We start from the raw sequence: 21,360 nt of genomic DNA, 5'->3' as shown, positions 1-21,360 counted from the left end.
AACACGTTCTGTGTGCTCAAACAGACCTTAGACTTTGTTTCTCAAACAACAACTTCTCCATGGCCAAATAACATTTGTAACAGAGAAGAGTTTGCAAAAGTACCTTGGCATAGCTTGGAGGCAGCTGTCTGGGGAAAACAATCCATTGGGCTATTGCAAGTCTTCTCTCTTTCCCCCCCCCCTTTTCTGCTGAATCTAAGTAGGACCTTGACTGAGAGCTCTGCATTTAACCCAAACCTCATCAGCCTGCTGCTTTGCATGCCGTACTGTGCAAAATGAAGAAAGGGTTGGGAATGGCCTGGGTGACATTGCAGGTTGGACGCTTTGAGCTGCTGACAAAGGAGAAACTATTCTGGCTGGGCTTATTGAGATGTCTTTTGCCACTACCTCTTGGGCAGCTGAGTTCAGTTTCATGGGGTGGCCAAAAGGGCTTTTTTCTTAATTCTTCCATGGCAAACAGTTCCCTGCTGCTCCTAGCCCCATTACCCAGTTTCCTGCCTTGGAACGGTGCAGCTTGTCTCCTCATTGTAAATGATGATGACTCCAAATACGGTTAAGGAGGTTAGAATCGTGCCCCCACCTCCAGTTTTTTTCCCAGTGAGGGGATGGTGTTTTTGTAAGACATTCAAAGAGCAGCTCCACCATCATACTTTTATTTATTTTGCAAAATTTCACGCTCTCCCTTCATTGTTGCTGATTCTGGAATGGGTTTTATACAAATGGGAGCAGATTTTTTAAAAACAATCATAAATACACTTCAAAACAATCTTTAATCATAAGAAGAGCCCTGCTGGCTCAGGCCAGTGGCCCATCTAGTCCAGCATCCTGTTCTCACAGTGGCCAAGCAGATGAACCCAGAAGCAGGCCTGAGCACAATTGCACTCTCCTGACCTGCGGTTTCCAATAACTGGTATTTGGAAGCATACTGCCTCTGACTATGGTGGCACAGCACAGCCATCATGGCCAGTAGCCACTGATGGCCTTATCCTCCATGGATTTGTCTAATCTTTTAAAGCCATCGAAGCTGGTGGTGATCACTGCCTCTTGCGGGAGCGAATGCGATCGTTTAACTATGTGCTGCATGAAGAAGTCCTTTCTTTGGCCTGTCCTGAATCTTCCAGCATTCAGCTTCACTGGATGTCCACGGGTTCTAGTGTTGAGAGAGAGGGAGAAAAACTTTTCCATCTCCACTTTTTCCATGCCATGCATCATTTTATACACTTCTATCATGCCACCTCTGACTCGCCTTTTCTCTAAATTAAAAGGCTCCAAATGCTGCAATCTTTCCTCACAGGGGAGTCGCTCCATCCCCTTGATCATTCTGGTTGCCATTTTCTGAACCTTTTCCAACTCTACAATATCCTTTTTAAGGTGAGGTGACCAGAATTGTACACATGTGGCCACACTTTAAAGTTATTCAACAACATTATGATATCAGCTGTTTTTGTTTTAACAACCCTGAACAATACTACAAGGCAGATCCATCCTCCCAGCATTTGAGCTGAGTAATCCAAGTTATCATACTTTGGACACATAATGAGAAGACATGATTCATTAGAAAAGATAATAATGCTGAGAAAAACAGAAGGGAGTAGAAAAAGAGGAAGACCAAACGAGATGGATTGATTCCATAAAGGAAGCCACAGACCTGAGTTTACAAGATCTGAACTGGGTGGTTCATGACAGATGCTCTTGGAGGTCGCTGATTCATAGGGTCACCATAAGTGGCAGTCGACTTGAAGGCACATAACAACAACAATCCAAGTTATGCTGAGTAAGTTGGCATCCCACAAAGGCCTGGGCAAATAGGAACATTCTGAGTCAGCCCTGAAAAGAAAACACAGTGTGTGTCGATCATACCTTGGAGAGGAAGGCATTCCATAACCAGGGTGCTCCCCACCACAGAATTTTATACAGCAGTCACAGTGGTGGAGAGGGCACCAGCATGAAGGCATTTAACACGGGTAGCCAATAGTTTGGGAAGCCAGTGGGCCGTACATCTGGAATTTTGGGAAATTGCCATTGATGGCAGGCACAAAATGGCTGCCCTGGGGGCATTTCATATTGCAAAATGGCTGCTGTGGTGGTGTGACATTGTAGCTTCAGAGTAGGGGCGGCTGAGTAAGGAGCTGAGCAAGAAGAGCAAAGAGTATGCTCTGTGAATATTTGAGGGGATATTTATTTAGACCTTTTGTGGGTGCCATAGGAGGTACTGGCAGGCACAGAGAGCCAGTGTGGTGTAGTGGTTAAGGTGTTGGACTATGACCTGGGAGACCAGGGTTCAGTGGCGTCACTAGGGTTGGTGTCACCCGGTGCGGCCTGCAGCGCCGCCTCTCTCAGATTGTGAGCGATCGCGCGTGGCCGAACGACAGGGCCCGGGAGTGCGCCGCCGCCTTGCTGCCGCCGCTTCCACCTTCTAACAGCCAAGGAAGGCAGCTGGCGCGGCACGCGAAGGCTCTTGTTGGTGCCTAGGCGGTGCCTGGGGGGGCGGCTCTGGGTGTCACCCCGTCTGGTGGTGTCACCCGGTGCGGCCCGCACCTGCAGCACTGCCCTAGTGACGCCCCTGCCAGGGTTCGAATCCTCACACAGCCATGAAGCTCACTGGGTGACCTTGGGCCAGCCACTGCCTCTCAGCCTCATGAAAACCCTATTCAGAGGGTCGCCATAAGTCGGAATCGACTTGAAGGCAGTACACCGGCAGGCACACTAGTGCCCCTGGGTGCTACTCTGGCATTCCCTGAAGAAATCTGAATGTCTAGCTTGCATCCTTAACCACCTGTCTTCTGCGCACATGCCAGGAGCTATCAACATAATTGTGTAAGCAGCCCTAGACCCACAGATTGTTACTCAGCCGCTACCAAAGGTGCATTGCCAGAGGAGGAGTGCTTGTGTGTTAAACAGCCTCGCATGTTGCAGGACAAGCACAACTGGTTACAGCTAAGCAGTGCTTGCATATGATGAGAGCTTTTTTGATGTACTCAAGGAGAGCTGCTGCAGGCTTAGAATGACGTCTGCCCCCAGCTGCGGCCGGATCAGATTTTATATCTTCCGGTGGAAGCTGTTTAGTCCTTGGGTTGTAAAGCTAACCAGTTTAAGATGTCTCCTCGTTTCCCTTTTGCCTCTCTCTGACCCTGCAGTCACATCGGGAGGGGTTTGCCTAATTCCTCCATTTTTAAACTGGTTTTTTGATTCTCTTTTAGCTATAAGTATGAATGGTTTTAATATTGGAATTAGTTTAATTTTATTTTAATCTAGACTCTGTATGTTTTAATTATATGTGTTTTTTATCTGGAAGCCGCTGCAAGTTCCAGTTTTGGAAGGATGGTGGGGTATAAATAAAGACAATAATAATAATAATAATAATAATAATAATAATAACAATAATTTGATTCAGCCCCTGTACCTGTTCATTCCACAGGAACCTAAAGAGCAAGCGTTGGCACTGATGTTGCTGGTTTCCACGCAATGTGATTTCTGCCTAAACTGATTTGCAGCCAGGCAGGGTTATTTTGCTGGCAATCTGATCACATGCATGAGCTCAGTTTCCCTCTGACATCCATGTCTGTGGTGTGAGCCAGGAACAATATCCTCTTTTTTCGGCATCCAACTGCTTCACGCTTAGGAACACAGAAAACTGCCTTATACTGAATCAGGCCATTGGTCAACCGGGGGCAGCTTTGCCTAAGAGTGGAAGGGGCTCTCCAGGGTATCAGACTGGGGTCTTTCCCAGTCCTACCTAGAGATTCTGTGGATTGCACCCGGGACCTTTTGCATACACAGCATGCGTTCTACCACTGAGCTACTGCCCGTCCCAGATTAAAATAATAGCAAGATTCCACTCCTCATGGTTCTGAATAAAAGGTTGACTTAAACAGGGGCAGAAGAAGCTGCTTGAGTCAGACTGTTGGTCTCTCTAGCTCAGTGTCTACACTGACTGGCTGCGGCTCTCCCAGGGTTTCAGATAGCGGTCGTACCTGAAGATGCTGAGGCTTGAACCCGGGCCCTTCTGCATGGAAAGCTGTGCTCTGCCTCTGAGCTCCGGCCCTTCCCCAAATGTACGTGCACTACATGTATTTGTTAACTTTCTGTCCTCTTTTATCAAAGTCTTGCTACATGCAACTACCCAATCTAAATGAAAAACATCATGTAAGATGATGATCCTCCTCCTCCTCCAGGACAGGAAGACGATGCGGGCACTTTGGTGCAGCTAAGCAGGTCTGGATCTGCTCAGTGCCTGGATGGGAGCCCACCCGAGTTGGCCACATGCACGGCTTTGAGTTCCGTAATAAAAGAACAGCAAGAATATACACTTGATACATACAACAAAACATACAAGATGCAACTACTCACTACTGTAGTTTGAAATGCTACCCCACAAGGGCTGTGTGGAAGGGGGGGGGGAGGCCTTGCATATCCTCTTGAAGTCAAGTAGACTTGGCTAGGGTGAACCACTCTTGGCAGCAAGCATTTTCCATGAAATGGGAGCATCATGGAAAAGCCTCCACTTTGTTTATCGTCAGCTTTAAGTACCCCACTAGAGATACTCTGAAGAAGGGACTCTCTTACAGATCTTGGGGGGGTCTTCATAGGGACCAAGGCACTCAAGTGCTCAAGACCTACTTCTTCAAACCTTTTCTGAATCCCGCTGGTATCCTCAAGTGTTTAGCCCCTGCTATCAGTCTAAGTGATGGCACAACACAATGTGAGGCAGGCATGGGGTTTCTCCTCCTGAGGTTGGACTTGCAATGCTCTTAAGAGGAAGGCATTTGCAGGGGAGAATTGGGTCTGCTTGATCCATATATCCAGAAGCACAAGAGAAAGATGTACAAAGCCAGACAGTGCTGGTCAGGGGTGTAGTCGTCCGGAGACTCAGGGGGTCTTAGACCCTTATTTTTTTAGGAGCAGGGTCATTATCTCCAGCATCCTGCAAGGCAATCAGCATAAAAAGGGAGTGTGTTAGCCACTTTAGCATGCTACCATGTCCTTTCCTGTTAATTTGGAGCCAATTGGCATGAAATGAGGTGAGTTGGCCACTGAGAAGACTCTTCTCAGCAGCTAACTCCCCTTTCATGCTTGTTGTATCCTGGGGATATCTGCATTAACAAGGATCTCATTCTCAACTTGGCAGCGCACGCACACACAAAATGGGAGGGTATGACTGTGACTATCATGAAGGGACCCTGCACTCCTGAATTTGCCACCACGCTACTGGTGCTGGTGTGCTTGTGTCCCGTTTGCAAGCTTCCTATCCAGACTGTCACTATTTCGTGGGAGTGGAGAGTCCTGTTGCACTTGGTCCTGGTTGGGGGCTTCCTATGGACATCAGGTTGGCCACTGTGAGAACAGGATGCTGGACTCTGATGGGCCACTGGCCCAATCTAGCAGACAGGCTCTTCTTAGGTTCTTCAGCACATACTGGAAATGTAAGTCTGTGTATTTAAAGTGCCCTGTTGCCCTAGCACAACAAACGGTACTTTCTGTGCTTTGGAAAGTGACAGGGCAATGAACTGAAAAGTGTGGGATGAGCGAATCATTAACAGGAAACTGCATAACCCAACCCCAACCCCGCAGGAGGAATGCTCCTTGTCAGATAAACTGCCCACAAACAAACTGGAACGAATGCTCAGTGCAGACTGCCGTCTAACCTCTGCAGCAGCTTTGAGCAAGGAAATCAAGATGAATACACAATAAGCAAGGTGGCTGAAGTTGTCCTGTGACAACAGAACACTGGACCTAGAGAGGAAGCAGGACTCTGCACCTGGCAACAAGGGCGTGGGGTGGGGTGGGGTGGGGTGGAGAAGGCTGCGAGAAGTGGGATGGGAAGGGTAAGCATGCACACTCTGCTGATGTTCCTGAGCCCACACACACATTTGCATTAAATCAGCACATTTGCTGAAGCAGCCAGTGGTTCTGTTGCAATTCAACCTTGTTCCTCATACCAGTCCCTTCTTGTAACACAAGGAAGGCTTTTATTCCAGCACTACTCCTTAGCTGGCTTCGCCAAACTAGTACAGTGGTGGTTTGGCTGGGGAGTGTGATCTCCCACAAGCAGTTATTGCCGCAGCGCCACCCCTTTGAGGGAGAAAGATAAGCAGTATTGCTGTGTGTGGTTTTCTGAAGGTCCCCCCCCCCTTCTGCAAATATACATAGATTTTGTAGGGTGGAGTTGGTTTTCCAGGGCGGTGCCTCTTCAGCATGTAAATCAGATCTTAAAACACAGAAGGCGAAACAGAGTGAACACCCATTGGCGGTAGTCAGAAGCGCTAGTGATTCTTGAGCACTCTGGCTGAAGAATGTGGCTGTGTACGCACCATACATTTAAAGCACATTTTCTCTCCCCCGCAAAGGAATTCTGTGAACTGTAGTTTTTAAGGGTGCTGGGAATTGTAGAACATAAGAAGAGCCTGCTCAATCAGGCCAATGACCCACCAGCATCCTGTTCTCACAGTGGCCAATCAGATCCCCAGGAGAAGCCTGCGAGCACGCTCTGCGGACAAGAGCACTCTCCCCTCCTGTAGTTTCCAGCACCTGGTATTCAGAAGCATAGTGTCTGTTGGAGGCACAGCATAACCATCAGGGCTAGTAGCCATTGATAGAATTATCCTCCATGTATTTTTAAAGCCATCCAAGTTGGTGGCCCATCACTGACTCCTGTGGGAGTTAATTTCATTGTTTATGTGCTGCATGACAAAGTACTTTATTCAGTCTGTCCTGAGTCTTCCAACCTCCACATGTCAATAGGTTGCATATGCCACAATATTTCCAGTGTTTGTGTGGAAAGCAGGCCTGTGGCTAGGAGGAGGCAAATGGAGACATTTGTCCCTCCTACATGGGGCACCGCTCCTACAGCTGTGCTTCCCCCCCCCCCCGGATTTTTTGGGGAAATTGGGAAAATTTTAATTTGTGACATGACAGACAATGACAACCATTTAAAGAATGTTAGCTTATTTTAAGAACAGGAGCAATTTAAGACTAGAACCCTCTGAAAATATTAGTGAATAAGGCAGGGTGAGTGCACAACAAAAGGCTCATCTGGAAGAGCTCCGCCCCCCAAAGTCTGGTCACTCAAGACTTTCCCTGACTAAGGGTAGATTTTTCAGGATCACAATTACCCTATAGCTACTTAAGTGATCCTGAAAAAAAGGCCTGTATGACCCTTGAAAAGTTAAATATTAGAACTCTAGCCCATAAAACAAAGTTAGTGAATAAGAGTTTGTTTATTCTGCAGTTATTATAATGATTAGAAGAGGATTGGGTACTTATTACTAAAAGGTAAAAAACAGAGATAACTTAAAGTGATCCGAAAAAAATGGCAACCCTAAATTACCTTTTACTCTTTAAAGCATTCACTGTACTCACAGTCACAGTGTCTATTTTTATTTCCTTTTCTTGAGCAAAGGATGAAAACAGCGCTAGAGGAATATAAATAATTGTTGTATGCACTACAGTTAACTAGCTGGCTGGCTACCTAGATTGTAACTGAGGCCTAACTTCTGATTTTCCCAATATGTGCAGCTGACAGCAGGAGGCCTTTTCAGGTTTTTGGACAGAAAAAGCAACCCAGCAACCATTAAAAAAATTCCAATCACTTTCCACAATTTGTTTCCAATTGGTTTGTCCTTTATGTAGCAGCCACTTAAAAAGTTTTCCCTTAATTGTCCAACAGGAAGGAAAACCTAAAGGCCAAGAATCAGATTAGAAGGAGGGACTCTCAAGGACGAGTTAACAAACACACCCTCAAGTATTTGTTTTCTCTCTGTGCTTTCCTTAACTTGAAGTACGGACAAGTTTGTTTTTCAGGTGGAATTTAAAACTGAGATAAATAGTGCAGCATCAAAGCCAAGCTCAAGAGCTCACTGTCATTAGCAAAGAAGTTCAGTTCATGAAGAATGAGAACACGGGCAGATCGCAGAACAGAGGTATCGGCAAAGTCAGGTTTTTGAGTCAGATGTTCCTGGGGATCTCTCAAAAAAGAGTGAGACAATTCAACAGATTAAACTTCATCTATGTAAGTTAACACACTCTCTGGATGGAGGAGGGGGAAGGTCACTGCTTTCCCCTTCCCCTGGCCTGACCCACAAGTCCTCTCCACTGGATTTGGGGTGGTGGTGGAATTGGCTGAAGCTATGTGGTGTAGTGGTTAAGGTGTTGGACTACGACCTGGGAGACCAGGGTTCAAATCCCCACATAGCCATGAAGCTCACTGGGTGACCTTGGGCCAGTCACTGCTTCTTAGCCTCACAAAAACCCTATTCATAGGGTTGCCGTAAGTTGGAATCGACTTGAAGGCAGTACACGTGCCTCTTCCCCTCAAATGCCCCACCTAGAGACATGGCTGCCCCACCTAACAAGGAGGCTGGCTACAGGACTGGTGGAAAGTCGACAATGCTTCTTTGTCAAGGTTTAATGCAAGTTGAAGCTTTCAGTGCAACACCAGCCAGGAAAGTGTGCAATAGTAACAATGACTTTACCCATGCACAGACTGACCTTCATTAATCAGCGAGTTGAAGCCATAACTCACTCTCGTGATTACGAAAGGGAAGATGGGGTAGGCTGATCGGCTTAAAAAGACACACACACCCCACCCCAGTTTGAAAGCTACAAGGCAGCTGCAGTGGCCTTAGAAGCTACAGGGGTTTGGGAATGGGCTTTCTTTTTCTTTGGCTAGCTACAACATAGCTGCAATCTAATATATGGCCACAAATTCGTTATAGGCAGCCCATGCCAAATTTTCCAACCCTGAGGCCTTTCCGGGAGAATTATTGTGTGTGTGTTTTTCGAGCCCATACTAAGGTGGTGTACATTTAAAAATGAGAGGATTTCCTCCAAAACTTCCTTTGATTTCTCAGGAGGATCTTCTGTGATGGTTGTGGAGCTTGAGAAAGTTTCATGATCCCCTTTTAAAAAGACTAATTGAATCAAGATTGCAGACGTCTTCCTTGCACGGCGTGTACCACGAAGCAGCAGCGCCATCTAATGGGAGCGAAGCGGCCTTTCCCCCGGCACCCTTTTTACTTGCCCTTCTAAAAGTTGCTAATCGAGAGCCTTTCTGGTAATAACAAACAAACAATAAATCAATGTGGGTGGCACTTTATAAATTAACATAAGCAAAAAAGCAAAACAAAGCTGTGCCCCAGCTATTATAATACAATATGGGGGAGATGGCCAGGGTGTACGTGTGTGTTTCCGTTTTGCATGGCCAGATGCTTCCTTAATAATGGTCATCAGGCAGGGACCTTACATCATTGGCATTTTGGTACCTGCTTAAAACTCTCCTTTTACTCAGGCTTTCTGTGAGGACTGATCCAGCTATGCTGATGTATTAATCTGATCTCCCTGCTTTATGGTGCATCTTGTACTTGTTATATGAATGTAGTTTTATTGTTTTCATGCTCTTGGCTACCATGGTGTTTTTTCCACCTTAATGATAGTGGAATGATAGTGGAATAGATATGTTGGCAAATAAATGATGGGCCATTTTAATACAGCTGTTTGGTGTCTTGTTGTTATATGCCTTCAAGTCGATTACAACTTATGGTGACTCTATGAATCTTTTTGGATATATTCATAGGGTTTTCATGGTAAGCGGTATTCAGAGGTGGTTTACCATTGCCTTCTTCTAAGCCTACAGCACCCGGTATTCCCATGCAGTCTCCCATCCAAGTAGTCACAGTGACTGTGCTTAGCTTCCGAGATCAGACGAGATCGGGCATGTTCAGGGTAGTATGGTTGTGATGGATGGATGGATTGCCTTCAAGTCGATCCCGACTTATGGATACCCTATGAAGAAGGTTTTCATGGTAAGCGGTATTCAGAGGGGGGTTACCATTGCCTCCCTCTGAGGCTAGTCCTCCCCAGCTAGCTAGGGCCTGCTCAGGTTGCCACAGCTGCACAAGCCAGCCCCTTCCTTGTCCGCAACTGCCAGCTGGGGGGGGGGCAACTGGGACTATGCAGCTTGCCCACGGCTGCACAGGTGGCAGGGAATGTAACCCCTGAGCCACTTACTTTAGCTGGCCCTTGACACCCAGGAGACACGAGCAGGGATTTGAACTCACAGACTCTGGACTCCCAGCCAGGCTCTCCTCCCCACTGTGCTATATCAGCTGCATCTACCTGTGTGCATTTGCTTTCCACTTGGGGTGATGCTATGCAGGTAACACATAGGCCATCAATCCTGTTCTGAATGCCAACCAAAATTTGCATCATAGTACAATATTACAGCTTGTGCCTGTAATGAAAATTTTGTGTGTTGCGCTCTGGCTGGAGGATGGGAGACATCCAACTACACTGATCCTGTGGGGCTGTGTGCATCAACCTTAAGTCAGGGATGGAGAAAGTTAGTCTGGGGGCCACACGTAGACCTCCAGGCCTCTCGATCCAGCCCTTGGAACTCTCCCCAGATCCCACCCTTCACAAGCTCTGCTTTGTGTCTTTTCTGAGTGCATGTGTCTGTAAAATTCACATCTGTTGCTTCACCCACTTTTGCCTCTGGCCCCACCCACCAGTGCCATGTGGCCCTTGGAAAGTTTTCCAGAAAGGAATGTGGCCTCTGGGCTGAGAAAGTTTTCTCGCTCCCTACCTTAAGGAAAGATGTTTTAGCCTCTTGCGGTGGGGGGGAAACCACGGACACTTTATTCCTTCTCCCACACAATAAGTAACATGTCACATTTGCAAAAAACAGAAATACATACAGTCCCTCTTTTTGTTCTCAGTTTGCAATAATTTCGTACAGGGCAGGGGAAAGAGTTCGGTTAAGGCCTCTAGGAGAACACGTGGAAAGAGCTTTTTGCCGGCTGAATCCTTTAAGCCCATTCGCAGGATCTGTTCTGCCAGGCCAGGGTTTACAGTGGGTCCGTAAGTGACTGTGGAGGCTAATTCTGGATCCACTCAGCCTCCCACAGTGAGGACATCGGTTTCCAGATGGAAGATGGTAGCGATGAGGATTTGCTTGACATGCCTTCCGCTTAGTTCGTTTATCCCGTTCGCCCTGTATTCGTGCTTCTTCAAATTCCACAGCGCCTTTAATAATAGCCGACCTCCATTTGGGAAGTTCATGGGCCAAGACTTCCCAGACTCTCATGGCAGATTTCACTTGAACCACAGCCCCACACCAGGCTCACCTGCTTGCAGTCTAGATGCTTTGATTTGGATTCCTGCATTGAGTAGGGGGTTGGACTTGATGGCCTTATAGGCCCCTCCCAACTCTACTATTCTATGATTCTGTAGATTCCATGCCCTCCCCCTTTAAATTTCCCCCTAAACAGTCAGTACAAGCAACTCAGGCTTCTGATTTTCCCCTGGAGTCTTTTGTTCCTTCCTGTGTGCTGTACAGAATGTGCCTCAGCAGGACCGTAAGAGCATCAGGAGATGTTCTTCTGCAGAGCCCGGGACCTGGATCAGGCCAGCGGCCCATCTAGTCCAGCATCTTGTTCTCTCAGTGGCCAGCCGGACACCTCTAGGAAGCCCACAAGCAAGACCAGAGCATGACAGCAACTCTCCCGACGTCGAATCCCAGCAACTGGTAGTCAGAAGCATAATGGCTCTAGCATGGAAGGAGAACATAGCCATCGTGGCTAGTAGCCACTGATAGCCTTATCCTCCAGACAGAAGGGACAGAGAGAAGGACCTTTTTTTGTGGAATGGGGACAAGTTGCGAGAAGCACTGAAGCGGTAAACGGTAAAGTTAAAGGGGAAATTTGCAAGTTGCAACGTTACCTGCTGCTGCAAAGACCAGCAGCTGTGCTGTTGTAAGTGCGTGGCCACCTCCACATCACTCTTGTGATTGCCAAAAAAAAAAGGAGGGGATCAAGAAGGGGGCCCACAGGCCCACGAATGAGCAACTCTCTCTCTCTCTCTCTCTCTTTCTCTCTCTCTCTCTCTCTCTCTCTCTCCCAACTGGTCTTTCTCACTTTCCCATGTTTACAACAGTTTTTTTGGAGGAATAAATCCCCAATTTGGGGGGTGGGGTGGGTGGGGGACTGATCAGACTTGGAAATGACTTAAGAGGAAACTGGTGGACCAGAGGCCTTTAGAAATGGCTACTAATTTGCCATTCCTTGCATGTCTTTAAACCCACAGGTTGCAATCTACAGCTGCGTTTTTCCAAGAGATCTAATGTACCTGCTCACACCACTCCACAAATACACACATAGCGATTCATTTCCGTGGAAGAGGCAGATCAATACACACAATGGGGAGGTGTGCAAGTGCTTGATCCCGCCAACTTCCAGAGCAGTTTCCAGGCGTTATTTTTGCTAAGTGAGTCTTGCTCACCCCTCTCTCCCTTCCAATCCACCAGTGTTGGATGCATGCTTGAGTTTATTATTTATTTATGTATGTATTAAATTTATATCCCAGAAGGAGCCCAGCATGTCAAAGAGTTCCAATTTGTGTGTGTGCGTGCATGCGTGCACAGAGTTCCCATTTGCCCAAAGTTGCTTCCACTTGTATCAATGGAGGAAGCAGACCTGTGAGTCATTTGATGTGGAGGTGGAGTGCTTTTTCCATTGTAATAAGTGGGGAGAGAGTGTCTCTCTCTTACACACACACATATATAGGCTGCATACACACCATACAATTAAAGCATATTTTCCCTGCCCCACCCACAAATAATCCTGAGTATTGTGCTTTGCTAAGGGAGCTGAGAATAGTAGCTCCAGTACCCAGGATTCTTTGGGGGAGAGGAATGTGCTTTAAATATATGGTGTGTATGCAGCCCCTCTATCCCCCCCCAAAAAACCCTATGTGTGCATCACAGGGCATGTTAGGCTTTGGGAAGATGCATGGTATATATCTATATTATTATTAATTAAATTTATATCCTGCCCTTCCTCCCAGAAGGAGCCCAGGGTGGCAAACAAAAGCACTAAAAACACTCTAAAACATCTTAAAAACAGACTTTAAAATATTTTAAAACAAAACACCTTCAAAAACATATTAAAACAAAACATCTTTAAAAACATTTTTAAGAAAAGGTTTAAAAAAAACTTAAAAAGCAATTCCAACACAGACACAGACTGGGATAAGGTCTCAACTTAAAAGTCTTGTTGAAAGAGGAAGGTGTTCAACAGGCATCAAAAAGATAACAGAGATGGTGTCTGTCTAATATTTAAGAGGAGGGAATTCCAAAGGGTTGTTGCCACTATGCTAAAGATCCGCTTTCTATGTTGTGCGGAACGGACCTCCTGATAAGATGGCATTTGCAGGAGGCCCTCACCTGCAGAGCGCAGTGATCTGCTAGGTATATCAGGGGTAAGACGGTCTTTCAGGTATCCTGGTCCCAAGGTGTATAGGGATTATATGTATCATGTGTATAATGGATTAATTAGCAACCCCCCAAACACGCACCCACTTCTGCTAATAATAATAATAACAAACAACAACAACAACAACAACAACAACAACAATAATAATAATAAATAAAGAAGTTTGTCACAGTGTGCTGGAGTTCTTTTGCTCTTTGACAAGGCATCAGAGAGCATTTTTCAAGTCTGTATGTTTGTTGGCACTTAGGCCCCACCCGCACTACACATTTAAAGCAGTATCATATCACTTTTAAAAGTCATGGCTTCCCCCAAAGCATCCTGGGAACTGTAGTTTATGAGGGCTTCTGAGAGTTGTCAGGAGACCCCTATGCCCCTCGCAGAGCTACAATTCCCAGAGTTCCCTGGGAAGAGGGACTGGCTGTTAAACCACTCTGAGAATTGTAGCTCCGTGAGAGGAATAACTTAATAACTTTGAGCACCCTTAACAGACTACAGTCCCCAGGATTCTTTGGGAGAATCCATGACTGTTTAAAGTGGCATGATACTGCTTTGAAGTGTATAATGCAGATGCGGCCTAAGTTCTATTCAGAGCGGACCCAATGAAATCAATGGACCAAGTTATTTATTTATTTTATTTATTTATTATTTGATTTATATCCTGCCCTTCCTCTCAGCAGGTGCCCAAGGCGGCTAAGGTAGTCATATCCATTCATTTCACTCGGTCTACTCTGAGAAGGACTAACATGGAATATAAGCCGCTGTTCCCAGCAACATTGAAATTATTAGTTTGGAGGGTATGTGGCTGCTTTGAAATGTTCTAAATAGGTTTTGTTTTACTTCTAATTGTATTGTTTTTGCTATTTTGTTGTTTGCCACTGTAGGCAAGGAAGGGCGGGACAGACATGTAACCAACCAACCAACCAACCAATCAGTGGGAATGCAGACGCCTTTTCAAAAAGAAAATCTTATTTATTTAGGGCTGCAGAACCCCTGACCTTGCAGGTTTGTTGCATCCAGTGGCAGCTGAGGGCTCCATGTCAGTGGGGCAGTGGAAGCCGCTCCAGGTTTTAACCCAAACTTTCAAGGAGCTTTCCAAGGTGCTAACGCACCCAGTATCTCCCCTGAAGTACCTTGGCCAGCTCCTGGAAAGTCAGAGTAAAACCCAGAGCAGATTCCATTGCCTCACTAATATGGAGCCACTAGCCACCGCTGCCCTGACCACTGGCCATATTGGTGGGGACTGATGGGCGTTTTGACTCCAGTACCATCTGGAGGGCCACAGCTTCCCCAACACTGACTGAGTGCATAATCCGGCAGTTTTAAGGTCCTGATGACTTTGATGAGAGAGATCAAGCATGCCCGTATGTTGTATGCCCGTTGAACACAGTGTCGTTTACTTCTTTGTAAACAGGCAGAGGATTGCACTATAAATTTCTCCTGCTGAGATCGACAGAAATGTGCTGTTTTTGGCCGGCTCGTCCTCAGATTTATTTTTTAAAAATTACAAAAGACTTCCCAAAGGCCACATAGTAAAATAGCTTGCTAAAAATAGCACAACAAAAACAAAATTGTGCTTCTCCTTGAAATCAAGCTGTGACAGATCACCTTCACTGCCTCTCCATCACCACCCCAGCTTTGTAATCGGTGGCTGCTGATGCTGCATGGAATGTAGCTGCCGAAGTGCTGCTGGCACCCATCACACAGTGACTTGCCTACTGATGAGGAATGTAGTTCCCTCTTACACAGCCACTCCTGCCATTTTGCAAATGTTCATTCCCTGCAGTCCCCACCCCTCCTAAGGCTCCCATTGGGGCCAGCTCCAGGTTTGAGGGGTGCCTGACCTCTAGTGGACCCCCCCCCTTCTTTGAGTGGGCTCTGGTACATTTAACTGGCCGCAGTGCCAGTTCTCCGAGCAGCACTGTGGTAGCTGCATCTAGACACCCTTTAAATTTCCCACAACCCTACAAAGCGCTATCAGGTTGGCGGTGTTGGAGGCAATGAAAGGGGGGAGGGCTGGATGTCAGCCCTCTGACACTGTCTGGGGCCAGAAACTACAGACATCAGGCATCAGCCCAGGGGCCCGAGCAACTGCCCACGGGTGTCTGGGGCTAACACCAGCTCTGGCTTCCACAAATTTGTTTTGCAGGAATGAGATAGTCCTGCTTTCTCTAGAGCAGGGGTGGGGAATGTTTTTCAGCCCAAAGGGCCCATTGCCTCAAGGGTAACCTTCCAGCGCTGCGTGAGAGTGGTGGGCGGAGCCAGGGGGCAGGATGTGGGTGGAGCAATGGTGTGACTCCCACCTTTGCACTGTAGAGATACACATTTTTCTCTCACAGGCAGCGGTGTCACCAGCGGGAGTGCGGGGGGGGGGTGCGGACCTCCGGTGCGCGCCCTCCCAGGGGCATGGTCGAGGTGGCTGGGCTTGTGTGCGCACACGCACACTCGAAGCCAGCCACCCCGTCCATGCCCCTGGGAGGGCGCACACCGGAGGAGCACCCAGCCAGAGAAGGCCTGGGAACGCCGGCGCGCCTCCCTCGCCCCGCCGACGCTGCTCCCGGTCTCGCCAGCCCACCCGCCTCCAAGGAGTTGAAGCAGCCTTGCCAGGCAATGGCGCGGGGCAGCTCTGGGTGTCACCCCTCTCGTGGTGACACCTGGGTGCGGGCCGCACCCTCTGCACCCCGGTAGTGACGCCCCTGCTCACAGGCACAAGCATGATCACACGTCCAGGACACGTTCCAGCGCTCGGACAGGGATTCAAGGAGGGGGCGGAGCAAGGCCGGTGAGGGGTGTGGCCTGGGAGCTTCTGGGAGGGGGGCTGGGCAGAGAGGCCTAGAGGGCTGCATTTGGCCAATGAGATTCCTCACCTCTGCTCTAGACTAGCGCAATCCTTCTGAATCCCTTCAGCTCAGCAGCGGGCTCATTGTCAGGCAGCCACTTTGTTACAGGCTTTTAACTCATACGTCCCCAAACTATGAAAGCATCAGAACCCAAACTGCTCTTCCTGCAGTAGCTGTTTTCTAGCTAATACGGAGGTTCAAACGCCAACAGGATTCACAGCGCCCCCGCCGATGCCCAGCGCCCCTCCTTCCAGGACCCGGGGTGATTTCCTTAGCTGCTAGCGGAGTCGGCTCTGATTGTAAATCTCGCACGGGAGGAGGCTTCCGGGCACTCTTCACCGACCTTGGCTGCGTCCACCCCCTGCGGCCCCTTCTGGTTTCAAAGGCTGGTGTCGGCAGTGGCTGCGTTGGGTGGCTGCAAGGCGGCTTCGGACGCCGCGGGGTCTGGACGCCCCTCGCGGCAGAAAAGGAGGGCCGGGTTCTTACAGGCCCACATGGCCACCTCCCCTCCGCTGGCGGGACTGGAGATGGGCAGGGTGCTCCCAAGGGTGCCCCCGGTCCCGTGGCTGGCATACCGTTCCGCCCGGGTCTTGCCCTCTAGGCCGCGCCCCGGCGCGGCAGCCGCGCGGTTCCTAGTCCGGTAGCCGCCTTCCCGGCTGCGCCCCAGCAGCATAGCGATGTTGGGGTTGCGGGCGGCGTAGATGAGGGGATTGATGGCGCCGTTGGCCCAGGCCAGCCAGCTGGCCGCCGCGTCCGTGGCGGGCGAGAAGGAGAAGCGTCCGGTGGCGGCGGCCAGGCCCAGGACGCAGGAGGGCCCCCAGCAGCAGATGATGGAGACGATCATGATCAGGACGGTGGTGGCGGTGCGCATCTCGCCGTAGAAGCGCAACAGGGGCCCGCAGGTCGTGAGCGGGCGCACCCGGCTTTCCGAGAGCCGCGCCGCCCGGCAGATGTGGTAGTGGCAGAAGCACATGAGGGCGAAGGGCAGCAGGTAGCACAGGACGATCAAGGTGGCCCCGTAGGGGCGGCCTAGGCGCGACGAGCCCCAGGGCAGGACGTACAGGCAGTGGTAGGCGGCGGCAGGCGGCACGGATCCGGCCGCCTGCTCCTCTTCCTCGTCCTCCTCTTGGGCCAGCAGGTACCAAGGCCCCGAGGAGCCCAGGGCGGCCAGCCAGACGGCAGCCAGGAGCTGGGCGGCCCTGCGGCGGCCCATTTTCTGGCGCGGCTGGCGGACGATGGCGCAGTAGCGGTCGAAGGAGAGCAGCGCCATGGTGAGGGTGGCGGCGACGCCCAGGCCGGCGTGGAGAGCGGCGCTGGCCAGGCAGAGGCGCGGCCCGAAGAGCCAAGCCCCGTGGGGGCGGCCGCTCAGCAGGCTGAAGAAGGCCAAGGGCAGGCACAGCCCGGCGCCCAGCAGCTCGGACAGCGACAGCGACAGCACGAAGGCGTTGGTGACCGTCCGCAGCTGCCGGTGCCGGGCGATGACCACCACCACGGCACCGTTGCCCAGGGCCGAGAGGGCGAAGATCAGTAGCAAGAGCAGCGCCTGCGAGGCCAGCGCCGCCTCGGACCAGTCCCAATGCGCCTCCTCCTCTACGCCGCCGGCAGGGGGGTCTGGCGCCGACACCGGGCCGCCTCCGTGGCTCTCATTGCCCACCACCGCCTCCGAGGCGTTGATCCCCAGGGCGGCCACCTCCATGGACGGCGGCGAGGGCCGTGGAAAGGCGCATGCCCGCCCCGAGAGGGCGCTCCTGAAATGCGGGGTGGTGGTGCAGGGGGATCACTGGCTCCTGCAGGCTCCGAGCGACGGCTGGCGGGGGCCCGTCCGGCATCTGGGAGGCGGGCGAGTCAACCTCCCGCAGGCCCGAGGCAGCGGGGATGGCCGAGTCCCGCCGCGCCTCGAAGGGTGGCCAAACGAGAGGGCGCGACGCTCCGGCTTGGGAATCTGCCTAGCAGCCTGACGGAAAGGCGCTCGGCGCTGCGCGGGGATGCTTTGGCTCGCTGCCCGTCATCTCCAGCCGGGAGGGACGGGCGGCGAGAGAGGCGGCCCTGCGGCTCCTCGGGTGGTGCAGGCAGCCTTCCCTTGAGCCTTTGCTGCCGCAGCGGGGCCGGCTCCCCTTCCCGCCCGCTCTGGACCCAGCGCGGCTTGCGGGGTCCGCCCCGCTCCTGTCTCGCCCTTTGCCGCGGGGGAGACCTTCGGGGGCTCAGAGCAGCAGCTGACGTCTCTGCCGCCGGTTGCCCCGGGAAACCGCCTCCTTCCTGCCCGCCGGCTACCCACGTCGAGCCGGACGCGCCAAGAACGAGGCAGCTGCGACCCCCTCGCCCCCTTCCTTGCCGCTGAGACGCGCCCTTGCCTTTCTGCCTGGGCGGCGGCCTCCGCAGATAGCCTCGCAGCAGGCAGGGGTACTACAAGTGCAGTTTCCCAGCCATTCCCGTTATCTGTTGAACTCCTGCCTGTCAAAGCCACGCGGGCGGGCGCCGTTGCCGGGCCAAACCCGTTGGGAAGGGGCGGGTAGGCAGAGCATCGCTTGACTCGGTGGCAGCGGCATGGCCGGGGCTTGAAAGGGCTCCTGCGCCGCCTGGAGTTGGCGGGCCCTGTTCTTCCGTCCGGTGACAGCGCCTGACATGACGAGAGGAGCGCGCCCCCTCAGACGAGCTCTCTACGGGGGACAACCTTCGTTGTGGGGTAGTCTTTGGGTGGGGCATGTAACGGGTTGGCGAAGCACGCAGTTTTCAGGCCGTAGAGGAGAAGTGGCTTTAGGACGTTTCTCCTTTTTTATTGCGTTCTAAACGTTGGGGGGTAGGGGACATTTTTTCCTGTAATACATTTAATTGCTTTTGTTAAAGAATTCAGGGGGCAGGAAATTTGTAGGGGGGTAGGGCCCCTTGCCCAGTGTTGTAGTCGTCTAGGAACTCAGGGGGTCTTAGACCCCTTACGTTTTTGGGAGCAGGGTCCCAATGTCTCCAGCATCCTATGAGCCAATCACAAGAAAGGAGTGGATTAGCCACTGAAAAGAGTCTTCTAACATGTTTCCTGCTGATTTGGAGCCAGTCATGAAAGGCGAGTCACCCACTGAGAAGACTCTTCTCAGCGGCTAACACTCTTCCCTTTCATGCATTTTGGCTCCTAGGGGTGCCTGCATTAACAAGGATCTCATTCTCGGGAGGAAAAAAAGAAGGCAGACTATTATGAAGGGACCCTGCATTTCTAAAGTAGCCACTACCCTACTGCCCTAGCCTCCCCCCCCCCACCGGCCTAAGAATTGGGGAAGCTTTCCACATTCCCTCCTGGGCAACCTTGCAGGAGCCACAGGACAGTAGTGGGCAGGCCAGAGATGGCAAGCAGGCAGAGTGCTGGCTGTGATGGGTAATATTTTGTTACATCTGGCTCCTGCTCAGCAGGCTGAACAAATTCAGAAGTTTTACTCAAGATCTCTCCAACCAGGAAAGCAAGAGGCATCATCAGAGCTCAAGGAGGCTCTACAGCCAGGCAAAAGCGCTTGAAGAAAGTGCAGAGCAGGATCTATGAGAGGTGTAGCCTGGGGACAGGCCCCAGGGCCAGATACAGAGGCCTGGAGGGCCGCATTGTTCCCCAGGCTTGAGGTGCCCCATTGCTGCAATGTAGTCTTCACTCTCGTTTGGGTGACCAAATGCAACTTTTCAGTAAATCCAAAATTTATGAATAGGCAATGGCTTGTAATGGACCCCTGAATGAATGAATGAAACGAAAAAACCCACCATCATCAATCTTGGAGCAGAATTAACGTTTGTAAAGACAAAGCCATTTCACTTTTAAGTAACATCGAGTACAACCCAACACTCGATGTGATCCTGTGCATTTCACCACCTCCAATGGTGGTAGGGGGCATACATAGGACAATGTCACATCTTGCTTGTAAATATTTTTTTCCCTTTTACTTTAGAATTCTGTCTTTTATGTTTTTATTTTGTATTATTCTACCATGACAATTGTAAGAGTATCAATGAGGATGTCCCTTTATCCAATTGTTTTAATCTATTTAGGCTTGTAAGATCTCCTAATTGTATGCTGCACTATATTTGAATTGTATTGTGATTTACGTATTGTATTGTATTGTTTTTTGAGTTTTGCTTGGTATACTCTTTTGGTTTTTGTACTGTGATCTTTATTCTGTATATGTGAGATTTTTTTCTAAGTCGCTTTGAGTTTCATTCTGAAAAAAAGGTGACTAATAAATATCATTAACAATAACAATACCTGTGAGGCAAGACAGAATCTCCCTGTCTCATCCAGCTTTGCCCTTAAGGTTAAATTAGACATCACTGGGGGGATGCGTTTGAGGCTGCCTCTCTGTGGCTTCATAGTAACGTTTAATGAGAAGATATGGGGCATTCATGTCATGCTTGGGTTTGGATTGCACTGTAAAGATTTTGGTTTGTATAATGATTTATTTTTGTTTTTAACATTGTTGCAAGTAGCTTGAAGACCTCCTGGTAACATGCACAAAAAAATAATACACACAGCATTTGGCCACCCTTTGCCCCACTCCGTTGACTGCCACTTGCTGGGACTGCAGGAACATTGAGCAAGTGATGGCACCTGACTTTTCTCCAGAATTTGCCAGGAAGACAGAGCTGTTTTTTACCATAGATGTGCTGGGCAGATGCTCACCCTGATGCTTCTTCCTTACTCGAGTAAATCTTGTGCGCTTCTTTCTTATGCTTCACTGTGGTTAATAATCCCATGCATTTTTTAAAGTAGTCAGAACACTTCTACAATTTTTCTCCAGCGTGAGTCATCTGATGAATAAGGCTTGAAGTCCGGCTGAAAATGTTGCCACCTTCTGGACGTGGTAGTTTCCCCCCCACCCCCCAAGTGTGTTCTGTCATGCTTAACAAGGCACAATCACTGGGCAGTTTGTGCATGTTGAATAGCCTGCCCACCCACCATTGAGACCCCTGCCATAGCTCATGCTTTTTCTAACTTGGGGATAATTTCATGTATATATTAAAAAAGTTTTAACCATTTAAAATCATGTCCTGCTGTTGCCAGTATGTCCATTATCCCCATATTGCAGGAGGGAGGGTGCTGTTGATGGTGGTGGCTTATAACAGCCCTACAGTGTAGCCCACAGGTTATTGCAGGTTATAGTGGGGTAGAGGGAAGCTTGGGTCTGCAGCCAAATACCCCTGTACAGAACTCCTCTCAGTGTAGCAAATCTCAGTCCAGTTCAGGGGTGGGCAATGCTACGAGGTGCAAGGCCTAAAGCCTGCCAACTAGA

General features: G+C 49.9%; 1 protein-coding gene and 1 long non-coding RNA gene across 2 annotated transcripts; both read right to left on the bottom strand.

Annotated features, from left to right (window-relative positions):
* Window positions 1–684: 684 nt before the first annotated feature.
* LOC133378449 (uncharacterized) lies at window positions 685–4,059 on the bottom strand. Its single transcript, XR_009761031.1, has 3 exons — window positions 3,975–4,059; window positions 1,649–1,827; window positions 685–1,150 (listed from the first exon to the last, which is right to left on the bottom strand). It is a non-coding gene; the product is annotated as an uncharacterized LOC133378449 (long non-coding RNA).
* A 10,154-nt stretch (window positions 4,060–14,213) lies between these two features.
* GPR135 (G protein-coupled receptor 135) lies at window positions 14,214–18,292 on the bottom strand. The gene has a single exon (XM_061612444.1). The coding sequence runs from the start codon at window positions 17,796–17,798 to the stop codon at window positions 16,482–16,484; it is 1,317 nt and encodes a 438-aa protein (XP_061468428.1). The 5' UTR covers window positions 17,799–18,292; the 3' UTR covers window positions 14,214–16,481.
* Window positions 18,293–21,360: the final 3,068 nt, after the last annotated feature.

The sequence above is a fragment of the Rhineura floridana genome, chromosome 2 (genome assembly GCF_030035675.1).
Source record: "Rhineura floridana isolate rRhiFlo1 chromosome 2, rRhiFlo1.hap2, whole genome shotgun sequence".
Classification (NCBI taxonomy): domain Eukaryota; kingdom Metazoa; phylum Chordata; class Lepidosauria; order Squamata; family Rhineuridae; genus Rhineura; species Rhineura floridana.
The sequence above is the reverse complement of the archived record's forward strand: the minus strand, read 5'-3'. Positions and strand labels throughout refer to the sequence as shown.